The 20,700-nt window shown below is 41.0% G+C and overlaps 1 protein-coding gene across 1 annotated transcript; it reads left to right on the top strand.

Annotated features, from left to right (window-relative positions):
* The first annotated feature begins 7,504 nt into the window (after window positions 1–7,504).
* On the top strand, window positions 7,505–19,539 carry LOC119648965. Its single transcript, XM_038050885.1, has 3 exons — window positions 7,505–7,725; window positions 7,906–8,027; window positions 19,259–19,539. Exons 1-3 carry the CDS (start codon window positions 7,620–7,622, stop codon window positions 19,430–19,432), a joined length of 402 nt encoding a protein of 133 aa, XP_037906813.1. The 5' UTR covers window positions 7,505–7,619; the 3' UTR covers window positions 19,433–19,539.
* Window positions 19,540–20,700: the final 1,161 nt, after the last annotated feature.

Below are 20,700 nucleotides of genomic sequence, written 5' to 3'. Positions count from 1 at the left end.
ATGCGCACCTCGAGACCAACAACATTCTGTCCGAGGAGCAGAATGGCTATCGAGTTGGGTCAAGGGGTTGCAAAGAGCAACTCATTATCGACTCGGTAGTTGTAGGGCAAGCAACTAGAGGCCAAAGAAACCTCTTCAGTTGCTATATCGATTATGCCAAGGCTTTTGATAGCGTTCCGCATACCTGGCTAATCGACATCCTACATCCTACAGGCATACCATCTTATCGGTGCGTACATCTGAGGGTGCTAATACCTCAGAGCCCATCTGTATACGGAGGGACATCTTCCAGGGGGATTCATTGAGTCCCCTTTGGTTTTGTATGGCACTGAACCCTCTTTCATGGCTACTGAATGATGCTAGAGGGCATGGTTTTGCAATAAAGTATGGCCTACGTGCTAAGTGCGAACTGACACACTTGATGTACTTAGATGACATCAAGCTGTATGCTGGTACTGACGACCATCTCAGAAGTCTGTTGCGAATAATAGACATGTTCAGCCGTGATATTCGGATGGAGTTTGGATTAGACAAGTGTCGAATCCAAGTCATCCGCAAAGGTCATGACGAGCCGCACTCCGAACATAGCATTGGTGACCTCCACATCGAAGCTATGACCGAGACAGACTTCTACAAGTGCCTAGGAATTCTGCAAGGAACCCATGCTCGAGTCGGTGATCTGAAGGATGCTCTGCTGCCCGAATTCCTGCGACGTGTAAAGCTGGTGCTGAAATCGCATTTCTCGGGGAAGAATAAAATAAGCGCGTTGAATGTATTCGATATCCCTTCACTGGCTTATGCATTCGGAATATTGCCGTGGACGAAGACCGACCTGGAAAACGTCCAGCGGCGGATACGGACAACTATGTCCAAATTCCGAACGCATCACCCAAAGTCTGCCGTGGAGCGGATGTGCCTGCCTCGTGACATCGGAGGTAGGGGCGTGGTTGACGTGGCGGCACAACATCATCGCCAAGTCGACTCGCTGCGCGCTTATTTTTACAGCAAAGAGCAGGCGAATCCCTTGCATGCAGCTGTCTGTAAGGCAGACTGTGGACTGACTCCACTTAACTTGAAGGATCGATCTTTCAATCCTCTGAGTGGGGTGAAGTCGGACCAGGAGCGGATCGATGAATGGAACTCGAAGGCAATGCACGGTAAACACGTCAATTGTCTTTGGCAGCCATTTGTCGATTTGCATTTGTCGAACAGATGGCTGTGTGGTGGGGAGCTCTTTGCTGAGATGTGTGCCATTCAGGATGGCGTGGTCGCCACCCGAGCTTATAAAAAGCTCATCATGAAAGAACGGGTGGAGAACGACCAGTGCAGAATGTGTGGTTCGGCGTTAGAGACGTTGGACTATCTCATTTCTGGCTGTACTGTTATGGCACCGGTGCAATACATCACCAGGCATAATGCTGTATGTAAGGTTATCCATCAAAACCTTGCATATAAGCATGGGCTGATCACGGGAACATGTCCGGTTTACCGATATGAGCCCCAGGCAGTACTTGATAGTTCTGCTTACAGCATGTATTGGGACCGGCAAGTTCTGACTGATCGCCATATTCCACACAACAAGCCTGACGTACTGTTAGTTGACAAGACGGGTTGCTCCGCGTATATTATTGATGTTGCTATCCCCCATAATAGCAACATTGAACGGAAATACGTGAAGATGAAGGTGAACTATGAGCCATTGGCTCGGGAAATCAAAGAAATTTGGCGTCTCGAGCGGGTGGTTGTAGTTCCCATAATATTGTCAGCTACAGGTATTGTACCTAAATCCCTGACGGCTTCCCTTGATGTCCTTGGACTTTCGCACAGTCTGGTTCAATCCATGAAGGAGTTCACCATTCTGCATACGTGCTCGATGTTGCGGGGAGTACTCGACGGATTCTCCCATTGACCTACCACCGGCCACCACCACCAGTGCCCCTTTAGTTTTTAAGTAGGTAGGATCGTCCGAGCCTAAATGCTTGGCACTTAGTGCTAGTATTAGGTAAAATCAGGCATCTGCCGAGATTGTGATAACTCGGAAAAGAAATAAAATAAAAACAAGTCTGGAAACCGGAAGCTTGACGCTTCAGGTATAAAAGGTTTTGTGTTTCCCTATGTGAGGAGCATAACGTAGTTCTCCACTGGCTAATAGCATTGATCCGAGATATTGAAATCGCTCAGTTCTGGCCAGGTTACTGCCATTGTAGAACTGAGCGATTTAAATATCTGGAGGGGCAGGTTAGCGCGTTTGCCAGAACTCAGCGATTTAAATATCTCGAGTCAATGCTGTCAGCCAATGGAGAACTGCGTAATGAAATTGTTTCACGCATTAATGCAACCTGGATGAATTGCCATTCCACAACTAGTGTTCTTTGTGATCAGCGCACGTCCCAAATCTAAAATTTACTGCAATGTCGTCCGTCTGCCGCTCTCTATAGTTCTGGGTGTTGGCCGATTATCAAAGATAATGAACGGCGTCTTTCGGTAATGGGGACGAAGATATTGTATTGCACTGGTGGCGTGACACGTTTTGACCACGCTTGAAATGAAAGTATCCCCCATCGATACTTCATCACTTTAAGTACATACATTTTGACGTCTTACTCATGCACTTTGTAATTCACGCCAAAATTAATGTCAATTTTGGAAAGTACAGGTCGAGAGCTTTCATTTGATACCCTACACGACTATATCCGGTGAAACAAATTTTTGAATCCTCCCTTTGCATGTATGGGGAGCCCCCTTTAAACTTCACCTAAATTTATGCCCCTCGCTGTATGCGTGAGATTTCAGAGTTCCCATCCGTCCACCAAATTTCGTTCGGATCGGTTTAGCCGTTTTGGAGAAAAATGCATGTGACAGACAGACATTGAATCGATTTTAATAAGGTTTTATTTTACACAAAACCTTGAAAGAACAAGTCGGAATACCGATGCTAGTGTTTCGAGTATAAAGGTTTTGTGTTCATCTTATGTGAGAAACTTTCGACGCACATTTTTCCATTCGTATATGGCTAAAAACCCAACACATTCCTTGAATTTTTTTTCAAACCACAAGATATACATACATATTAACGACGTAGATATTATGCTCACTCTATGCAAACATACATTATCTATTGCCGAATACTATATTATATATGCACGTATATAAATTGATCGTACCAATATTTCCGAATTACTTCGTCCACAAAATGAATATATAAAGTACGTACATTGAGTATCTATTTGAATTGGGCACTACCCCAAAGCTTCATTTACGTATACATATAAATAAATACTTATGTCTGTCTCGAGTAGTTGATATTGATATATAAATGATTAAAAAACTAAAACGAAATGTTTTCCTGCCACCTCCCATTCATGTGAGCTCACTTTGTTGTGGTATTGATGAATTGATATGATATAATGACGTCATACACGTTTTAGAATGCATGAAATTCACATAAAATGTACAAGTTTCACCTTACATAACTTTTGCTAATAATAGTTGGATTACTTTCAAACTTTCCATAGTGTTACCTTATGTTATCTCCTATGCTACTGCCAATTTTGTACTTATATTTTCTTCTGGCTAGGCTTCCAAAACATGTTATTATATCAATATTAACTTTATTTGTGCAGATAACGATACGGGTTGTACTTTGAGGTCTAGATTTCGTTTAGATACTCCACTGTAATTTTTTCAGATTTTTTGGTTGGGTAGTTTCTGAGAACGAGACCTGTTATACTTTGTGAAGGTTATATTTTGAGCTTCACTCCCCTACTTTTCACCAGCTATCAAATATGGGACCAGTTTTGAAAAGTACTGGCTGAGCCCTTTCATTTGAAATGGTCATATCCTGTAAAAAAAATTGCACTTTGCTGTCGTGTGTGTTCGATATCAATCATCATCATCATCATCATCAACGGCGCAACAACCGGTATCCGGTCTAGGCCTGCCTTAATAAGGAACTCCAGACAACCGATATCCATAAAAGCTGTCTTCCGTCCTGACCTACGCCATCGCTCCATTTTAGGCAGGGTCTGCCTCGTCTTCTTTTTCTACCATAGATATTGCCCTTATAGACTTTTCGGGCTAGATCATCCTCATCCACACGGATTAAGTGACCCGCCCACCGTAACCCATTGAGCTGAATTTTATCCACAACCGGACGGTCATGGTATCGCTCATAGATTTCGTCATTGTGTAGGCTACGGAATCGTCCATCCTCATGTAGGGGTCCAAAAATTCTTCGGAGAATTCTTCTCTCGAATGCGGCCAAGAGTTCGCAATTTTTCTTGCTAAAAACCCAAGTTTCCGAGGAATACATGAGGACTGGCAAGATCATTGTCTTGTACAGAAAGAGCTTTGACCCTATGGTGAGGTAAGCTGAAATAGGCTCTGTTGGCTGACAACAACCGTGCGCGGATTTCATCATCGTAGCTGTTATCGGTTGTGATTTTCGACCCTAGATAGGAGAAATTTTCAACGGTCTCAAAGTTGTATTCTCCTATCCTTATTCTTCTTCGTGTTTGACCAGTGCGGTTTGATGTTGTTGGTTGATTCGTCTTCGGTGCTGAGGTTGCCGCCATATATTTTGTCTTGCTTTCATTGAGCAGCAGCCCAAGATCTCGCGCCGATAGCCGCCTGCTCGATCTGGATGAAGGCAGTTTGTACGTCTCGGGTGGTTCCTCCCATGATGTCGATATCGTCAGTATACGTTAGGCCAGTAGTTGGGTGGACTTGAAGAGGATCGTACCTCTTACATTTACCTCAGCATCACGGATTACTTTCTCGAGGGCCAGATTAAAGAGGACGCATGATAGGGTATCCCCTTGTCGTAGACCGTTGTTGATGTGGGAAGGTCTAGAGAGTAATCCTGCTGCTTTTATCTGGCCTCGCACATTGGTCAGGGTCAGCCCAGTCAGTTTTATTAATTTCGTCGGGATACCGAATTCTCTCAGGCCGTGTACAGTTTTACCCTGGCTATGCTATCATAGGTGGCTTTAAAGTCGATGAATAGATGGTGCAACTGTTGTGCATATTCCAACAGTTTTTCCATCACTTGCCGCAGAGAGAAAATCTGATCTGTTGCTGATTTGCCTGGAGTGAAGCCTCTTTGGTATGGGCCAAAGATGTTCTGGGCGTATGGGGCTATCCGGCCTAGCACGATAGCGGAGAATATCTTATAGATGGTACTCAGCAACGTGCTACCTCTATAATTACTGCACTGTGTGATATATCCCTTTTTATGGATGATACAGATAATGCCTCGCTGCCAATCGTCAGGCATTGATTCGCGGTCTCATACCTTAAGCACAAGTTGGTGAACCACTTGGTGTAACTGGTTGCCTCCATATTTAACCAATTCGGCTGTAATTCCATCGGTTCCTGGCGACTTATGATTTTTTAGCCGATGAATTGCACGGACTTTTTCTCTTAAACTTGGTGGCGGCAGTATTTGTCCGTCGTCTTCAGTTGGCGGGACCTTCAACTCGCCGATGTTCTCGTTGTCCAGTAGCTCATCAAAGTACTCAACCCATCGCTCTAATATGCCCATCCTGTATGAAGTCAGATTTCCCTTTTTGTCTCGGCAGGATGAGCATCGAGTCTGTATAAGGCTTCATCCTGCTGACTTGTTGGTAAAACTTCCGCGCCTGGTGCGGTTGCTCCCTGTACTTTTCTAGGTCACAGACTTGTTGGTTTTGCCAGGCTTCCTTTTTCCGTCTGTAAAGTCGCTTCTCCGCTCGACGGAGTTCGTGATAAGTCTCTACGCGTGCCCGCGTTCTTTGTGAATGCAACATTACTCGGTATGCGGCATTCTTCCGTTCCGTTTCTAGCTTACATTCAGCGTCAAACCAGCCGCTCCGACTCCTTTTGCGGCTGGGGCCAAGTATATTTGTGGCCCTATCCATGATAACGTTCTTCAGATGATTGTGAACATCATTTGTTGATGCTTCATCTCCAGGTCCTCTGTTGACTGCGGTTATTGCGGCATCCATTTTCCTCTTATAGGTGTCGCGGAGGGTTGTGTTGTGGATGGCTTCAGTGTTCACTCTCACCTGATTGTCAGAGGGGATTCTAGGTGGTATTGTTATTCGACCTCGGAGCACCATGCCAACGAGATAGTGATCCGAGTCTATATTGGCCCCCCTATATGTTCTGACATTCATCAAGGCTGAGAGGTGGCGGCGTTCGATCAACACGTGGTCAATTTGGTTGAAAGTGGTCCCGTCTGGAGAGGACCATGTATGTTTGTGGACCGCTTTCCGCGCAAACCAGGTACTTCCAACAACCATTTCGTGTGACCCTACTAATTGAATAATCCGCAGTCCGTTATCATTTGTTTTTTCGTATAAGCTATGGGAGCTAACGTATCGCCTGAAGACGGGCTCCTTCCCTACTTGGCTGTTAAAATCCCCAAGTATGATTTTGATAATATATCTGGGACAGGCTTCGAGGATTCGTTCTACTGCCTCGTAGAAGGTATCCTTCTCCGACTCTGCAGTCTCCTCTGTAGGGGCGTGAACGTTTATGAGGCTTATATTTCTAAACTTGCGTCGCAAGCGCAGAGTCCATAGCCGTTCGCTTATGTTTTCAAAGCCGATAACAGCAGTTTTCATTTTTTGGCTGACTAAGAAACCTACTCCGAGCACATGGTTTACTGGATGGCTACTATAATATATGGTGTAGCGGCTCTTCTCCAGGAAATCGATCCCTGTCCAACGTGTTTCTTGTAACGCTGTTATATCAGCCCTATATTGGGACAGGGTATCGGCTAGCTCCTCATCAGCTTCATCTCTGTACAGGGAGCGCACGTTCCATGAGAAAATGCGCAAATCGTTAATCCGTTGTCGTTGCCGGGTTCGTCGTTGTAAGGTCCATCCTGTCCGAGCCTCCTTTCGTGGCTACGTAACATCGGTTTTCCGTGTAGGGTTGTCAGCCCTACCCAACCCCCAACCTGGAGGACCCGTTTTTAGGCGCGGGAGACTCGCCTTCATCCTTCTCCGTCTGCAGATTTTCGTTACGAAAGAGCTCCCAGTGGTCACCACGTGGAGGTGGAGATAGGGGTGGGTACCAAACCACGTTTCGCCCTGGGACTTTCCAGTTACGTATCTATAATGCGTATTCATAACTATTGGAGCGTCTGCATCCAAACAAGGTTGTGTGCTTTTCGTGAAGAATGCTCTAAACAATTGAGTTATAATTCACAGTTCGCCAAATTTCTAAATAATAATGTATGTCACGCAAGAATCTTTCATTATTAATATGTATGCTTAGGAATTTTTTCAAAGGATTTTTGTTTTTTAATGCTCCAAAATTTGTTGCACAAAGTACTAGAATCAACACGCACTGACTAAATAATGCGGAGCGATTTAGTCGCTAGAAATATTATCATTTTATTAACTTGGTAGATATGCTGATTATCATGCGGACTCATCATATATATCACTTTTATCAAAGCCCGAACAGAAAAAAATTCATTATTGAAATTAAACGAAAATTTCATTCAATAAAAAGGTGTCAACAAGGTGAATTGATAGTCAGTATAATTTCTGGTTTGAAGGGATTGGTGTCAATCTCTTTTGGCAGGAAAAATTACTATCTACATATCAGACGGTTTATCTCCGATAATAATGAAGTTCCTAATCACTACCTTGGTTTTTTGTGCGTGTTCATACTTAATTTTAGCTGAGTCACGCAGACCAGGACAGGATTTCATTGATAAAGTGGACGATGAAGGTAAGAAGAATATTCTAAAAATGTCCCAAAGAATATTAAAAGGCGTTTTGGAATGTTTGAACATTAACAAAAGATTATATTTGGTTGGAATAGATGGTTGAACTATTGTTGTATTAGTTACCTTTGCGGATTGATGAACAAATTACTGACTTTCAACAATTGTTCTATTTATACTTGCAGATAAGGGAGATTTTATCAGGTTCCACTTAGCACGTGCGGTTAACAAGTATGGGAACTTGCAGAACAAAATTAATATCAGAAGCGATACTGATATACCTCAAGATAAATATGATGATTTTATGGTAAGAATTCATTTATTATCAAATTGGTAACTTGTAATTACATATCTGTGGCGAACAAATTAGTACAAACTCGAAACCCTCTTAGGTTAGATCCTTGTTTATTTACCATAATTATATATAACATGAATTATTTTAAGGAAGAATAACAAGTAATAGTATACAAGCCTTGGACATAAATAAATGCTGCTCTTTCTTCAATAGAAGGGAAGATCTTTAATCTCCGGGGTAGTCTAGTTCAAAAATTTTCCACAGTTAGGGAGCTTGAAAAGCAACTTGCTGCCTGCCTTCATAGAACCTTTCCATGTTTTGATTCTTCTAAAATTTCATTGCAGTTTGGAGAATCAGGTGAAGTACCCAGTTTAAAGCTGTAGACGACTTAGTGGTATTCCACATGCATTGTTCATCTCTTTGTGTATTTTCTGTTTTGTGAGCTTATTCGGACTTTTCGATCGTTCTCTTTGTTGTCACGACCAATTTAGCTACGCGTCCTTTTTGGGGTGTTTCACATACTAACCACGGGAACTGGATTTGGCATCATATGCCAGAATGTTGATCGGCAATATTGCAGTATGTGCCCCATCATACGAGACGGTTCTAAAAGCGTAACACTCATTTTTTAAGGTTTTGTGTAAAACAACCTTATTAAAATCGATTCAATGTCTGTCTGTCTGTCTGCCACACGCACTTTTCTCCAAAACGGCTAAACCGATCCGAAGGAAATTTGGTGGACAGATGGGAACTATGAAATCCCACGCATACAGCGAGTGGCATAAATTTAGGTGGACTTTAAAGGGGGGCTCCCCATACATGCAAAGGGGGGATTCACAAATTTTTTTCACCGGATATAGTCGAAACGAAAGGTCTCGATTAGTACTTTCCCAAACTGATATTGGTTTTGGCATGAAGTGCAAAGCGCGTGAGTAAGGAGTCAAAATGTAAGCACTTAAAGTGAGACAGGACTCATTTTCGAAAACTACCCAACCTAAAAATCCGAAAAAAATCAGGGTGGTGCGCCTAGATGAAATCTAGGCCTCAAAATATGTGCCATCCAGGTATCTGCTCAAATAAACTTACTAATCGTATATTACTACTTTTTAGAAATTTACTGAGAAACCCCCCTTAGATTCATCCTAGCACTTCTGGATTTTGTACCAGCATAGGGGACAATATTTCGTATATATGCGCTAAATTTCATGGAAATCAGGCAATTAACGCCAAAGTTATAGCAGTTCAAACTTAGGAATTTCGCGCGAATTTACCGCTTCCAAAGCCATGCAAATCAGATGCTGACGTCATAATTACCCGGAATAATTGACATTCGCGTAGAATATTAAAGTCGCATTTATGAAGAATCTACTTATCTGCAGCCCTTTTTAAGATTTTGTGTAAAACACTTAGGTGAAATCTAATCTTCGAGAGATGTCCTATTACGGTATCTGCTCAAAAAATTTACTAATAGTATATTATCAACTTTTAGAAATTGACTAAAAAACTCCCCTAAGTGTACTAAATTTAGCACCGACATAGAGGACAGCCTCGTGCATACACATGCCAAGTTTCATGAAAATCCAACTATTATTGAAAAAGTTATAGCAGTTCAAACTTATCAATTTCGTGCAAATTAACACCATCCTAAGCCATACAAATAAGATGCTGACGTCATAATTAACGAGAATACTTGAAATTCGAGTGAAATATTAAAATTCCATTCAAGAAGAATAATAATAGCCCTTTTTAAGGTTTTGTGTAAAACAAAACCTTTTTAAAATCGGTTTACTGTCCGTCTGTCTGTCTGTCTGTCTGTCTGTCCGTCACACGCATTTTTCTCGGAGGCGGTTAAAGCGATTGACACCAAATTTGGTAGAAAGGTGGGAACTGTGAACGCTCACGCATACAGTGAATTACATCCTTTTACGTCGAATTTAAGGGGGGGTCCCCATACATGCAAACTACAATTTTGTTTCATCAAATATAGTCATGTGGGATATCAAATTAAAGGTCTCTATCAGTACTTTTCAAACCCGATCTTAGTTTTGACATTCGTTGGAAGGGAGAGGAGCGCATGGGGTTGAAAGTGATCACTTCTTTAAGGGGGCCATTCTCAGAAACTACCAAATCGAAAAATCTAAAAAAAGTCAGGAGGCTGCCACTATATGGTGCCTGGGCTCCGAAGTACCTTCCGTGCCGATATCTGTTTAAATGAAGTTAATAATAGTATATTACTATAATTTTTTGTAATTGGTTAGAAGCCCCCTTAAGTTCATCCTAATACCATGAAATTTTGCAGTGACATAGGCTATAATATAGAGCATGCTCTTACTAAGTTTGGTGGAAATCGCACTATTACTAACAAAGTTATAATACCTCAAATTTGTTGCTTCTTTGAAAATTGAAGACTATGAATGTCAATATTAGCCGAAAATTGATACTCTCACATAATATCATATATGGATATATTACGTGCTACGTACTAAGAAATACACAAAACCTTTCGTACCTGAAGCGTCCAGCTTCCGGTTTCCCGACTTGTTTATATTTGATGTAGGTGACATTCTTGGCATTTGCTAATAATATTAACTCGGAGTGTGAAGCGCATGAGGTTAATTATTATCAATACAGGGGTTTCCATCAAATGGTTTATTTAAATCGCTTTCTAAAAAGTAGAGGGCAATGGAATTTTCAGCTATGTGACACAGAGCTGTCGCGCACTCGTCGCTCCTCATCTTTTCCTTTTTCTTCAGCCTTTGTCCCGTTCACAGGCGAGGTCGTGACCGGTTTCGTCATTTTATTTTATCAAATGTCTAATCAGGATGTAATCGCGATGCCTTGAAATCACCATCCAGCGTATCAAGCCACCGTTGTTTCGGACGGCTTTTTGGTTGCTTACCATTAACTTAGATGTTCACACAATATTGGTAAATAAATTCTCGTTAGCGTGAATTACGTAACCACACTATCGAAAACACACGAACATAGCAGTAACATGCCAGAACTGAGCGATTTAAATATCTCGGGTCAATGCTATTAGCCAATGGAGAACGTTATGCTCCTCTCATAGGGAAGCACAAAACCTTTTATACCTGAAACGTCAAGCTTCCGGTTTCCCGGATTGTTTGGCATTGCATACAGTTTGGAATGCAGCTTCTGAAACTGGCAATTCTTAGGTTAGTACGGAGCTAACCACTCACTCATTTTTCTTTATCCTTGGCTGGCATCTGCCATCACTTCAAAGCCTTCGAGCGAGTTTGAAGAGAAAAAGATAGTTTTATGCTCTAATGCTCACTGATGTTTGCTTAAACTGGTGATGAGGGTGGCTTCTGTCTGTTAGTATCAAGAAATTTCTTGAAGCCACAATCAGTTCTATGCTGTTGGTTATAAACATCATTGCGTAGGGAAAATGTACACCTTACAATTTTTAAAGACATATTCTTTCGGTAAGCGGTAAGCACAACCAGGAATCATCACTGCTACTTTTCTACGTATTGCATTTAGAACTAAACTATAATAGTAATACATTTGGTGGTATTGTTGGACGACAATGGCTTACCGGAAGGTTCGCTTCAGTTTTCTGTGAGTATCCGTACCATAGCTTATCCCCTATTTTGTGTTCAGGTTAGCCCCATCCAATACTTCTTGGGTCCTAGTCAAGTCTAGATCAGAAAATTCTCGCTTCACGAACAGTTGGGTATTTTACTGGTCGAATGTGTGTCACCTCGGCATGGCTAGGTTGTACTCCGTTCCGATCCACTCTCTTATATTGAGGGCTGTCTGTCGCATTTGCATTTGCTATTTTTCCGATCCGTAGGTGGTTTGCAAGAATTAATTTTAAAGTATTTTTCAGAAATGTTTGGAGTCTAGGACGACATACGGCGCATCCAAAATTCTTCTTCTTTCAACGTTTAGAGTGGTTTGATGCTACTCATATGGTTGTCTTTAACCATCCTGAGGATGTCGTAAATGTGACTTTTTTGGTTTTTGCCAAAATGAAAATAGTTCGTTTTGGCCATGCATTTTCCTGAAGTTACTTATTTAATTGGCAGGAAAGCTTCGGTTTCGTTCTCTCGAATCCTGCCAATATATTACCCAAAATCGTTCAAATCGGGTTCAGCTTCCACCTTTTCTAATATGTTCGCATAGGATATACTGCTTGCGTTAGAAATTATATTTGCCTGGGGTCTCTTAAACTCACTCAATTTTTGTTCGGATGTTGGTTTAGTTGCTGGCACATATGCTTTAGACCGCATTTTTTAAAATGGTTTGTTGAAAGTGCGGTATCCAATCAAAGGTTTTTATTACTTTCCGATGCAGGTTTTAGTTTTGATATTGGCTGCAAAGGAGCTCCAAAAAAGGGTCAATTAATTCAAGAAGAAAAAAATTATGGGAGTTTATGCACATAGTATATAGTTTTGGAAATACTCTTCATTACGATATCAGCTCAAATAAAGTTAATAATAGTACATTATATATATAGTATATTATTATATTTTAAATATTTAATGCTGGTCCCCTTAACTAAATCCGTAAACTTCCACTGATAAAGGATCTAATATAATGCAGCATACTGGAAAGTTTGGAGAAAATCCTGCCATTATTAACAAAATTATGTGTAGTTGATCAAAGTTGTCTCTTCCGCGTCAAATTGCTAGTATGTTAGTACCATCTTTTCTCGTGCAGTTACCTTTCTCCCTGCTTCCTCACATTTCAAGATGTTCAGGGAGTTTCCCTGGCCTGAATTTCTCAATTCTGTAGACACTGAGGGAGATTTCAAAATTGATAAGGGCCTCCTAAATTCATTTCTATCTTGCTTTTGAAGGGTGAGTGATGTATTCTGCTTAAGTACTTTCGTTTGTAAACTGCGCGTCACAGCTAACTATCTTCTATTAGTGTGCTGCAAACAAGCAGTATCCAAGTATGCTGGATTGTTGAGTCTTTGCGCTGTCATTGCTTTCCTTCCTCATGCTGGTTTTGAATTTCATGTGTTCTTTTTATGCACCCGAATGCTCAAAAACCTGAACATGCTCAGTCTGAGAGGGAGCATGTGAACACATTCTTATACATAAGTAGAAAACACACTAGATGGAAGATTTGGCAATACTGTATAGACTTTTCTCCTTGCATGCCGACCTGTCCGCTACACACAATTTTTTCGGAAATGATTGTAATTTCTGACATTGAATTAGCTGGAGATGTAGAAACAATGAATTCCACGGTTGGTATGAAAGACAAGGGTATGCGAAGAATAAGTGAAAAATCAAATTAAAAGTCTCAATTTTTGCTTTATCAAGCAGGTCTTTATTTTATTATTGAGTCTGAAAAGATGAGAATGCGGTGCGAAAACCATAGACTTAGAGGTAGTCCCATTCCCAGAAACTAGCCAATTGAAAATTCTGAAAAAGATTGATGGTGCATCTATTACACTATACTACTATAGGGCTCAAAGGATAATCCATCCTAACAGCTTCTAAATGAAAGTCAATAATAGTTTATTATTCTTTTTTGAAAAATTTCTAGAACTCAGCAGCAGACATACTAAATAGAATTTGCATTAACTTCTATTAGTGTTAAAGGTTCATTTGATGTTGACTGGTTCTTTGTACAGAAAGTGGGGAGGATATTCATCTTTAGTTTTCTTCCGTGGTGTTGATCCACGATTTTCTGAGGTGCTAACACTCCTCTACTGTTCTAGTCTAGGGCGACCCACTCATCGGCTATTTGGGGATAGTAAATTCCATTGGATGCACAACTTGCAATAAAATGTTCGCCTTTCCTTAGTTTGAGGATATGTAGGTCTGCCCATCGTCAATCGTTAAAATCGTCTATCTAATGGCGTCCCTCTTGTACCGCAAAATCTTGCGAACCTTAGCACATCTTCCATCCTCTTCATCATATCTGCTTAATGGGACGCGACGGGTTTAATTTTTGTAAATTTTTTTTTAATGTTTGATTTTAGTTGAAAATACATTTAAAAATATGTGGTAAGAATATGAAAGTCATATTCGATTTCAAAAATGAGTAGCCAGTGTATATAATACGGCAGGTCAAAGTCGTACTTTTACCCTCTTACACTTTGTATCATTCCTTTCTCTTCAAAACGTCTGCTTTATATGGGTATGTTACATATTCTCGCTTTGTTAGCAGTGTTTGTATACATAGAAGGGAACACTTTGGTAACTGGTTCTACTGGTTATGATTCGGATTGTGTGCTGAAAAGTCACTACTGTGTTTTCCTCAAAAATAAAAAAAGTTTTTTGGATTGGTGTTGGTGATTAAAAAAACCACTTGACCATTCGCTTTGAAATTTTAGTATGTTATTGTACACATTCAAAGCAATAGAATGAACCTGGTAGACGGAAATAGATGCTAAATATTCTCATTTACGTCAGGTTTTTGTCGCAGAAAAACCGAAAGAATTGAAAAATCGCGGCCGTTTTCTTATTTTTTGGCGAAATTTTGTGATTGTGGTTGATTCTATAGAGAATCTCATGCTGATTAAAACCCCATTTTTTGGTTTTTTTGTGACGTCTCAGTGATCTGAAATCTGCCACGCAGTCAAATTTGACGTTTTATTAAAAAATTTGTAGCAAACAAAAGTTAGCCTGGAAAATTTCATAAATCCTTTTTTCAAACTTTAACATTATGACATTATATACGCAAAATTTTATTCAAATATCTGTTTTTTTTTCTCAAAAATAAACCGTTTCAAAAAATCAAAAAATCAAAATTTAAACCCGTCACGTCCCCTTAACATAACAAAGCCAACTAATTTTTTAATTTTTTCGAGAACACCCCTGGTCCCGATCCGTCTTCCATGACTGACCCGTTGGAGAAGATTATGTCAGTAATCCCAAAGGTTTGGAGCAATTGAGCCTCTGAATCTGAACCATCAACTTCCTGCAGTTAGCAAAGTTCAGTGTCGGCCGCCAGACCATACATACATACATTAAAATGGGGTTTGAATATGTAGAATTAGCACATTCATTACCTCCTTTACTAGAGAAGCGATATTATCCGAGCCTGTAGAATTGTATCTATGGAATGAGTTAAATGCTCATTTTGTCCTCCCAACTGATACTATTTTGTAGGTAAAATTCCAGTCTCTCGGTTGAGGGCTGCATGCGGCCGTTAGCCTTGAGATGAGATTTTGGATGCTACCTGGGAAGTACACTTCAAGCAAATGGTTTGCTGTTTTTTATCGCTCTCGGTGCACTTTCCAGCTGCTGGCTATGTCCTTTGACAAGAATCCGTCTCAACTTCGAGGTCACCCCAAGCAAGTTAATCTCTTCGAAAAAGCATCTCCATGATGATCTAAATGATCAACAGACATTGTTTTGCCAAATCAGAGTTCTACCATGATGTTTTATCCATTTTTGGCGTATTGAGTGTACACCTTTCTTTGAAAGCTTCTCTCATACTAGTCGTGATCATCTGACCCGTTTGCTGGATTCCAGGAATATGTTTGATACGCCTTCCAGGGATTATAACTGGGGGCCCAGTCTGCCTTCCGCGGATTTTGAAATGGAATGGTTGGAGGTAAACCCATACCCATTTTCAAATCTAATTATGATATTGTTCCATACCTTCCACCCTCTGACAAGAGCCGCCATATCAGGGAATGTCAGCGTGATGTCGTCTACCTTTCGCCTGATCGTCAAAAAGAATGTGGGTTTATTCCCCAATTTGAGGCTCTGCAGTTCGGTTACTACCAGATATTTTTATTTTCTCGATTATCTCGTGTTGATGTTAGAACTCCTCTAACAAATGTGGTTCTTCCCCGTGCCTTTACTCTTCAAATTTTAGATAGTTCTAGAGAATGGTTCATTAGGAATTTCATCCTCGTCATAAGGAACATAAGAATTGCACCAGAGAATCTCCTTATCTTGTGTTGACTTTGTATGGTCAATTTGATTGTTGTGATGTCGCCACTACATAGGACGTTGCCCAGGATACCCTGGTCTTTTGAAACCACAGCATTTTCACTGGCATACAACAGATCAGCATGTCGGAATTTTAAGTCCCAGATTTCACCACCAACAACCCATGGCTCTTGTATGAGGTATATATGTAAATGTCTTGCAGCTATTAATCAGACGACTGATTAGTGGAGTGCAAATTTATTTGGAATATATTGCACTTCATCCACCTTTCAGATGAAGATGCCATGGACTACACGTGCCCTTTACTGACCTTAGGAACAAAATTGTAACGTGTCAAGCCCGTAATAAGGCCGGCAGTTCGTTTACTCCTGAATCTTTTTAATATCCGGTTCAGGAACGCCGAACATAGGAGGAAACTTTTTGGCTTATCGGCTCTTTCCTGCTCTGCCGCCTAGCAGCATCTAGGCAGGGGTGCTGAGCTTATACTGGGCACTTAGTTTTTCCAGAGCCTCAGTGCCATTACGCTACCCAATTGGAAGTCAGAGAAAGTACTTCTTGAATGATGACAACTTAGAGATCTTCTTCAGGGTTAGTCGCCTATCATCCCACATATCGTTGAGAAAGGAGCAGTAATATCTAGCCCAATCATTTGTGCTTTCGCTAGCAGAGTTTAGCCATTTTATAGTATACACACCCCCTTCGGCTCAAAACAAAACTTCAAGTCTTGCAAAGATGCACAGACGATTACAGTTTACAGCCAGGTGGAATTTGCTAAACTGTTCGCATCGCATGCTACCGCAACCCGTCCTGTTCTCAGGCAACGTCAAGTTCAGTGCCATCGTCAGCAGAAACAATGCTTCCCAGATATAGAAATTGGTGGACGTCTTGTATATTCTGTCTATTAATCCAAATAGGAAAAGTGTTTTGTTAGTGTTTATCTTCAGTCCGACTGTGCTTCTTTCTTTCTCTAAGCCCAGAGTGTATTGGGCTACGTCTATGACTCCGTGGGAGAGTAAACAGATGTCATCGGCTTAGTTGAAATGTTTGAGTAAAGATGACATTGTTCACTGAACCACTCTATATGCTCTGACAATGGCAGTAGGAAGAACGTCAATGATAACGAGAGGAAAAAGTATTGAAGACATGATGTAATGCAGGCGGACTCCGTTTTGCGTCTTTGAATTAATTTGAGATTTTATCTCGGGTCAGCAAATGACATATTACATTTTATATCATATCAGATGAGAATCATATCGTAAGCGTACCTCAAGACATCGAAAGACATACGACCAAACAACCTGCAAACTCGTTCTTGAAGAGGCATATGGCAACGAAAGCGTTGCTATTCGCACCAGCACTTCCTTGAACAACGCAAGGGTGGATTTTTTTGTCATAGCGTACGGTAGTGCATCGTATTCACTCTCATTCGTAGCTACAATACGCTACCACGGAAGAGCTTGCACAGCCAAATTTTTCCCACTCGACAAAATCGGATCAATCATAGGATGCAGTTCCTATCCTGCCGCTGAAGTTTATGATTATGGTGCTCACTACCGGAACCGGAATCTCGCGGTCATAACCAGAAACCGGCTCCTAGTTCATCAAGGTTCGTCTGGCCGTGGCTATCAGGAATAGCCTGACACCCAACTCATCATCAATGTAGCGATGAATTCTAAATGATAGCTCGTTAGGTAAGATTGGCCTAAACACCTCAGAGAATGGGAAACAGCCTAAAACAACAATAATGGCTTGACACACGGGGCAGCTTAGGTTAGAGAGACGCAGCGAGCCTGATCCCAGCGAACTGGTCTTGCTACTGAAGGAAATGGAAATGTGCAAGTTTCCAGAAGTCAGCAACCATGGTGAGTAGGCGAGCTAACACCTTAAGCTCTAGGAGAAGGCTTTCTCTTTCTGAATTGCAAGGAGCCTTTTGGGAATTATTGTCAAGATTCTCGTTTTATTCTTATTATTAATAGATGTGAAGGATCTACAATCTATACAGTTAGCTTACCACCTGATTCATGAACGAATGGTCTAAAATCCCTGCAAAATTGCAAAATCCACTCAGCTCCTTGTGTTCTTTTCAAAGGAATTTACGTTTAGATTTCGCATCTCCTCTTTGTTAATACGAAGACATTAAAATGACTTTTTCTATGATAATCCCATGAATTTATTTCGTATTCATTTTGCTCGAATAATTTTTTCCTTCTTCAGTTTATTTTCATCTATATCTCCATTGTCTCCTTGAAAATCCCATGTTTCGCGTTTCGTTTGCGTTCCTGAGTCCCATTGTTTTTTGTAAGAGCTCTGACACATTTCATTCCTATTCTACGAAATTTATGGCCTGTTTCACTGTTCATTTCGCGAGGATGAGAAAAATTATTTAAATGGCACAAGACACAAGAGGCACAGAACTGTCTTTTTGACTATTTGTGCCTGTGAATCATAAGGTTTTCTCCCTTCTCGGGAGTGTTGCTTTTTCGGTACATTTTTTCTCGGTTTAACGGGCGGCATAGCCATGAAGTCGTTTCGTTATGCCGCTCCTCATTTCTTATGGAAAGTTTAAAAGCTGAAAATTCAATTTTGTATCCTTACCATTCTTGCGTAAATTCATGTTACGGCGGCAAAGCCTGTTGAAGTACACAAACGAGAGGGTCGGAGAGGTATAGAGGGTGAAAAACAACACTAATCGGAACTGCTTAGGGAAATTACAAGGGAGCATATTTTAAAGGATCTTCCTGTAGTGGGTTTGAAAGACTGGCAAATTGGAGCAGAAAAAATCTGTTATCTAAATATAATTTGAAGTTTTTCTTTCCGAATTTGATAACGGTTGGTGGTCTAAGAAGTCGATAGCAGACCGCATGCTTTCGCAGAAGGTGTTCTGCGTTTGAAAAGCGAAGATATGTCGGGGTTTAGAGCTATAAATTGGGAGAACCGGAAATTTCCCCTTGGGTTCGTAAATATGTCGTAACTTGGATAAATGCTCCCTGGAATATTCAAATAATAAAATTATGTCTTATATCGGATGGTTTCAAAAAAAATCTCAGTAGTTTCCAGTAAGAAGGATTTAACAATTTCGAGTATCACGAGCCTATTTAGTCTTTATGAGTATGTTTAATTCAGAGCTTGTTTCGTAGTTGTTGACTAGCATTGTTAGGTGCTCAGTCTGCTGCCGCCGTTAATCCCTAAAATAATTACTTAAGCTATAGCTAGAACTCAGGAATTTATTTGTGACGAACGGTTACTATTATACTTAGGTTGCAATATGAATGCTAAACAAGAAAATAGACACCAAACATTGGAAGAAAATTCTATTAAGCTAGAGCAGCATTACTAAATTGTAACTTTTTTTTTCAGGAAGCAACGCCTCCAAAGGATTTTCACAAGAATTTATATGATTGGGCCAGAAACGATTTAAACCTCACCGATCCAATGATCACTAATTTGGTAACAGTTACCGTCGTTTGCTATACAGATAGCGATGTATGCTACAATCCGAACGATGTGGGAAGTTTGTGCTGTCCTTTCTAAGCTTGGCTTTGTTGGAAAACATCGTGAAAATTATGTCTGAATAGTGACACACGTCATTGCTGAAACTCATAATGAGATGGAAAAATAAATGAAATTTTAAACGGCTGTTTCTTTGGGTCTTTATTGGTGTAAACAAAAGTGAAATTTTAAAAATATTCTTGGTGAGTAACACCAGCATCCTTCTCCATTTTTCAGTCGAGGATTGCAGATGGATCAGCATTCTTGGGATCTATATAAGGAAATTACTTCGTCAAATTCTGATGCATACTGGTTAGTGTCTATAGAGAAAGAAAAAATTCCCAGAAAACGAGGTACAGCGATCGTTTACTTGAGGTATGTTATGTGTGCCCTATCCTGGAGGATGTAGCCCGACCAAATTTTGTGAATTTTTTGTTATGAATATTTGGGTGCGCGACCATCATCATCATGAACGACACAAAAATCAGTATCCGGTCTAGGCCTGCTTTAAAAATGGACTTCAAACATCCCGGTTTTGCGCCGAGGTTCATCAGTTCGATATCAAGGAAAGCTATCTGGCGTCCTGGCCTACGCCATCGTTCCATCTCAGGCAGGGTCTGCCTCGATAGGAGATATTGTCAACGGTCTCAAAGTTGTAGTCTCTTACCTTTATTCTTCCCGTTTAACTAGTGCGGTTTGATGTTGTTGGTTGGTTGAAGGCAGTTTGTACGGCTCAGGGAGGTTCTTCCCATGATGTCGATATCGTCAGCATAGGCCAGTACAGTGACAGGTGGTGGTTTAATGTTTGACCGAAAGATGAGCTTCTTCGAGCAAATCAATGCAGCAGCGGATAGGGCTATAGCTCGAGGTTCGACCTTTAGTCGGCTAATGGTGAATGTTGCGGCACTATATCTACCAGGAGACGTTTTCTAATGGGTACAATGCTGTGCGTCCTGCTCTACGGCGCGAAGGTATGGGTAGATGCCTTGACAAGGACGTACATCGTAAGCGCCTTACCCAATTCAATTCACTGCCTTGAAGGCTCCCTAAGCTGGCGGAGTGTGAGGGCTAGCCCGCATTCTCCCAATAGCTCCTCTAATGCTCTGTGCGCGCGTGTCCGTTGTTTTCCCATAGATTTAGTCGAACTACAAATTGAGTAATGCATTTGGAATTGTGCTGGACGTCGTACTCATAGCTATCGCTAATACCACCAGCCGTTTGCAGTAAGGCCCTGCAGTTGCTTGCAATGAGGCCAGCTTACAGTGAATATCGGCCTAATGATAGCAACATATCTCAATATTACTACCGGA

This window comes from Hermetia illucens, chromosome 2 (genome assembly GCF_905115235.1).
Source record: "Hermetia illucens chromosome 2, iHerIll2.2.curated.20191125, whole genome shotgun sequence".
NCBI lineage: Eukaryota > Metazoa > Arthropoda > Insecta > Diptera > Stratiomyidae > Hermetia > Hermetia illucens.
The sequence above is the reverse complement of the archived record's forward strand: the minus strand, read 5'-3'. Positions and strand labels throughout refer to the sequence as shown.

What these genes read in the sequence shown, in the direction of transcription:
- LOC119648965 (XM_038050885.1), top strand. Translation starts at nt 7,620, where the DNA reads ATGAAGTTCCTAATCACTACCTTGGTTTTTTGTGCGTGTTCATACTTA. An exon ending in TGATAAAGTGGACGATGAAG is followed by an intron (nt 7,726 to 7,905) that starts GTAAGAAGAATA and finishes TTATACTTGCAG; the next exon opens with ATAAGGGAGATTTTATCAGG. An exon ending in ATAAATATGATGATTTTATG is followed by an intron (nt 8,028 to 19,258) that starts GTAAGAATTCAT and finishes TTTTTTTTTCAG; the next exon opens with GAAGCAACGCCTCCAAAGGA.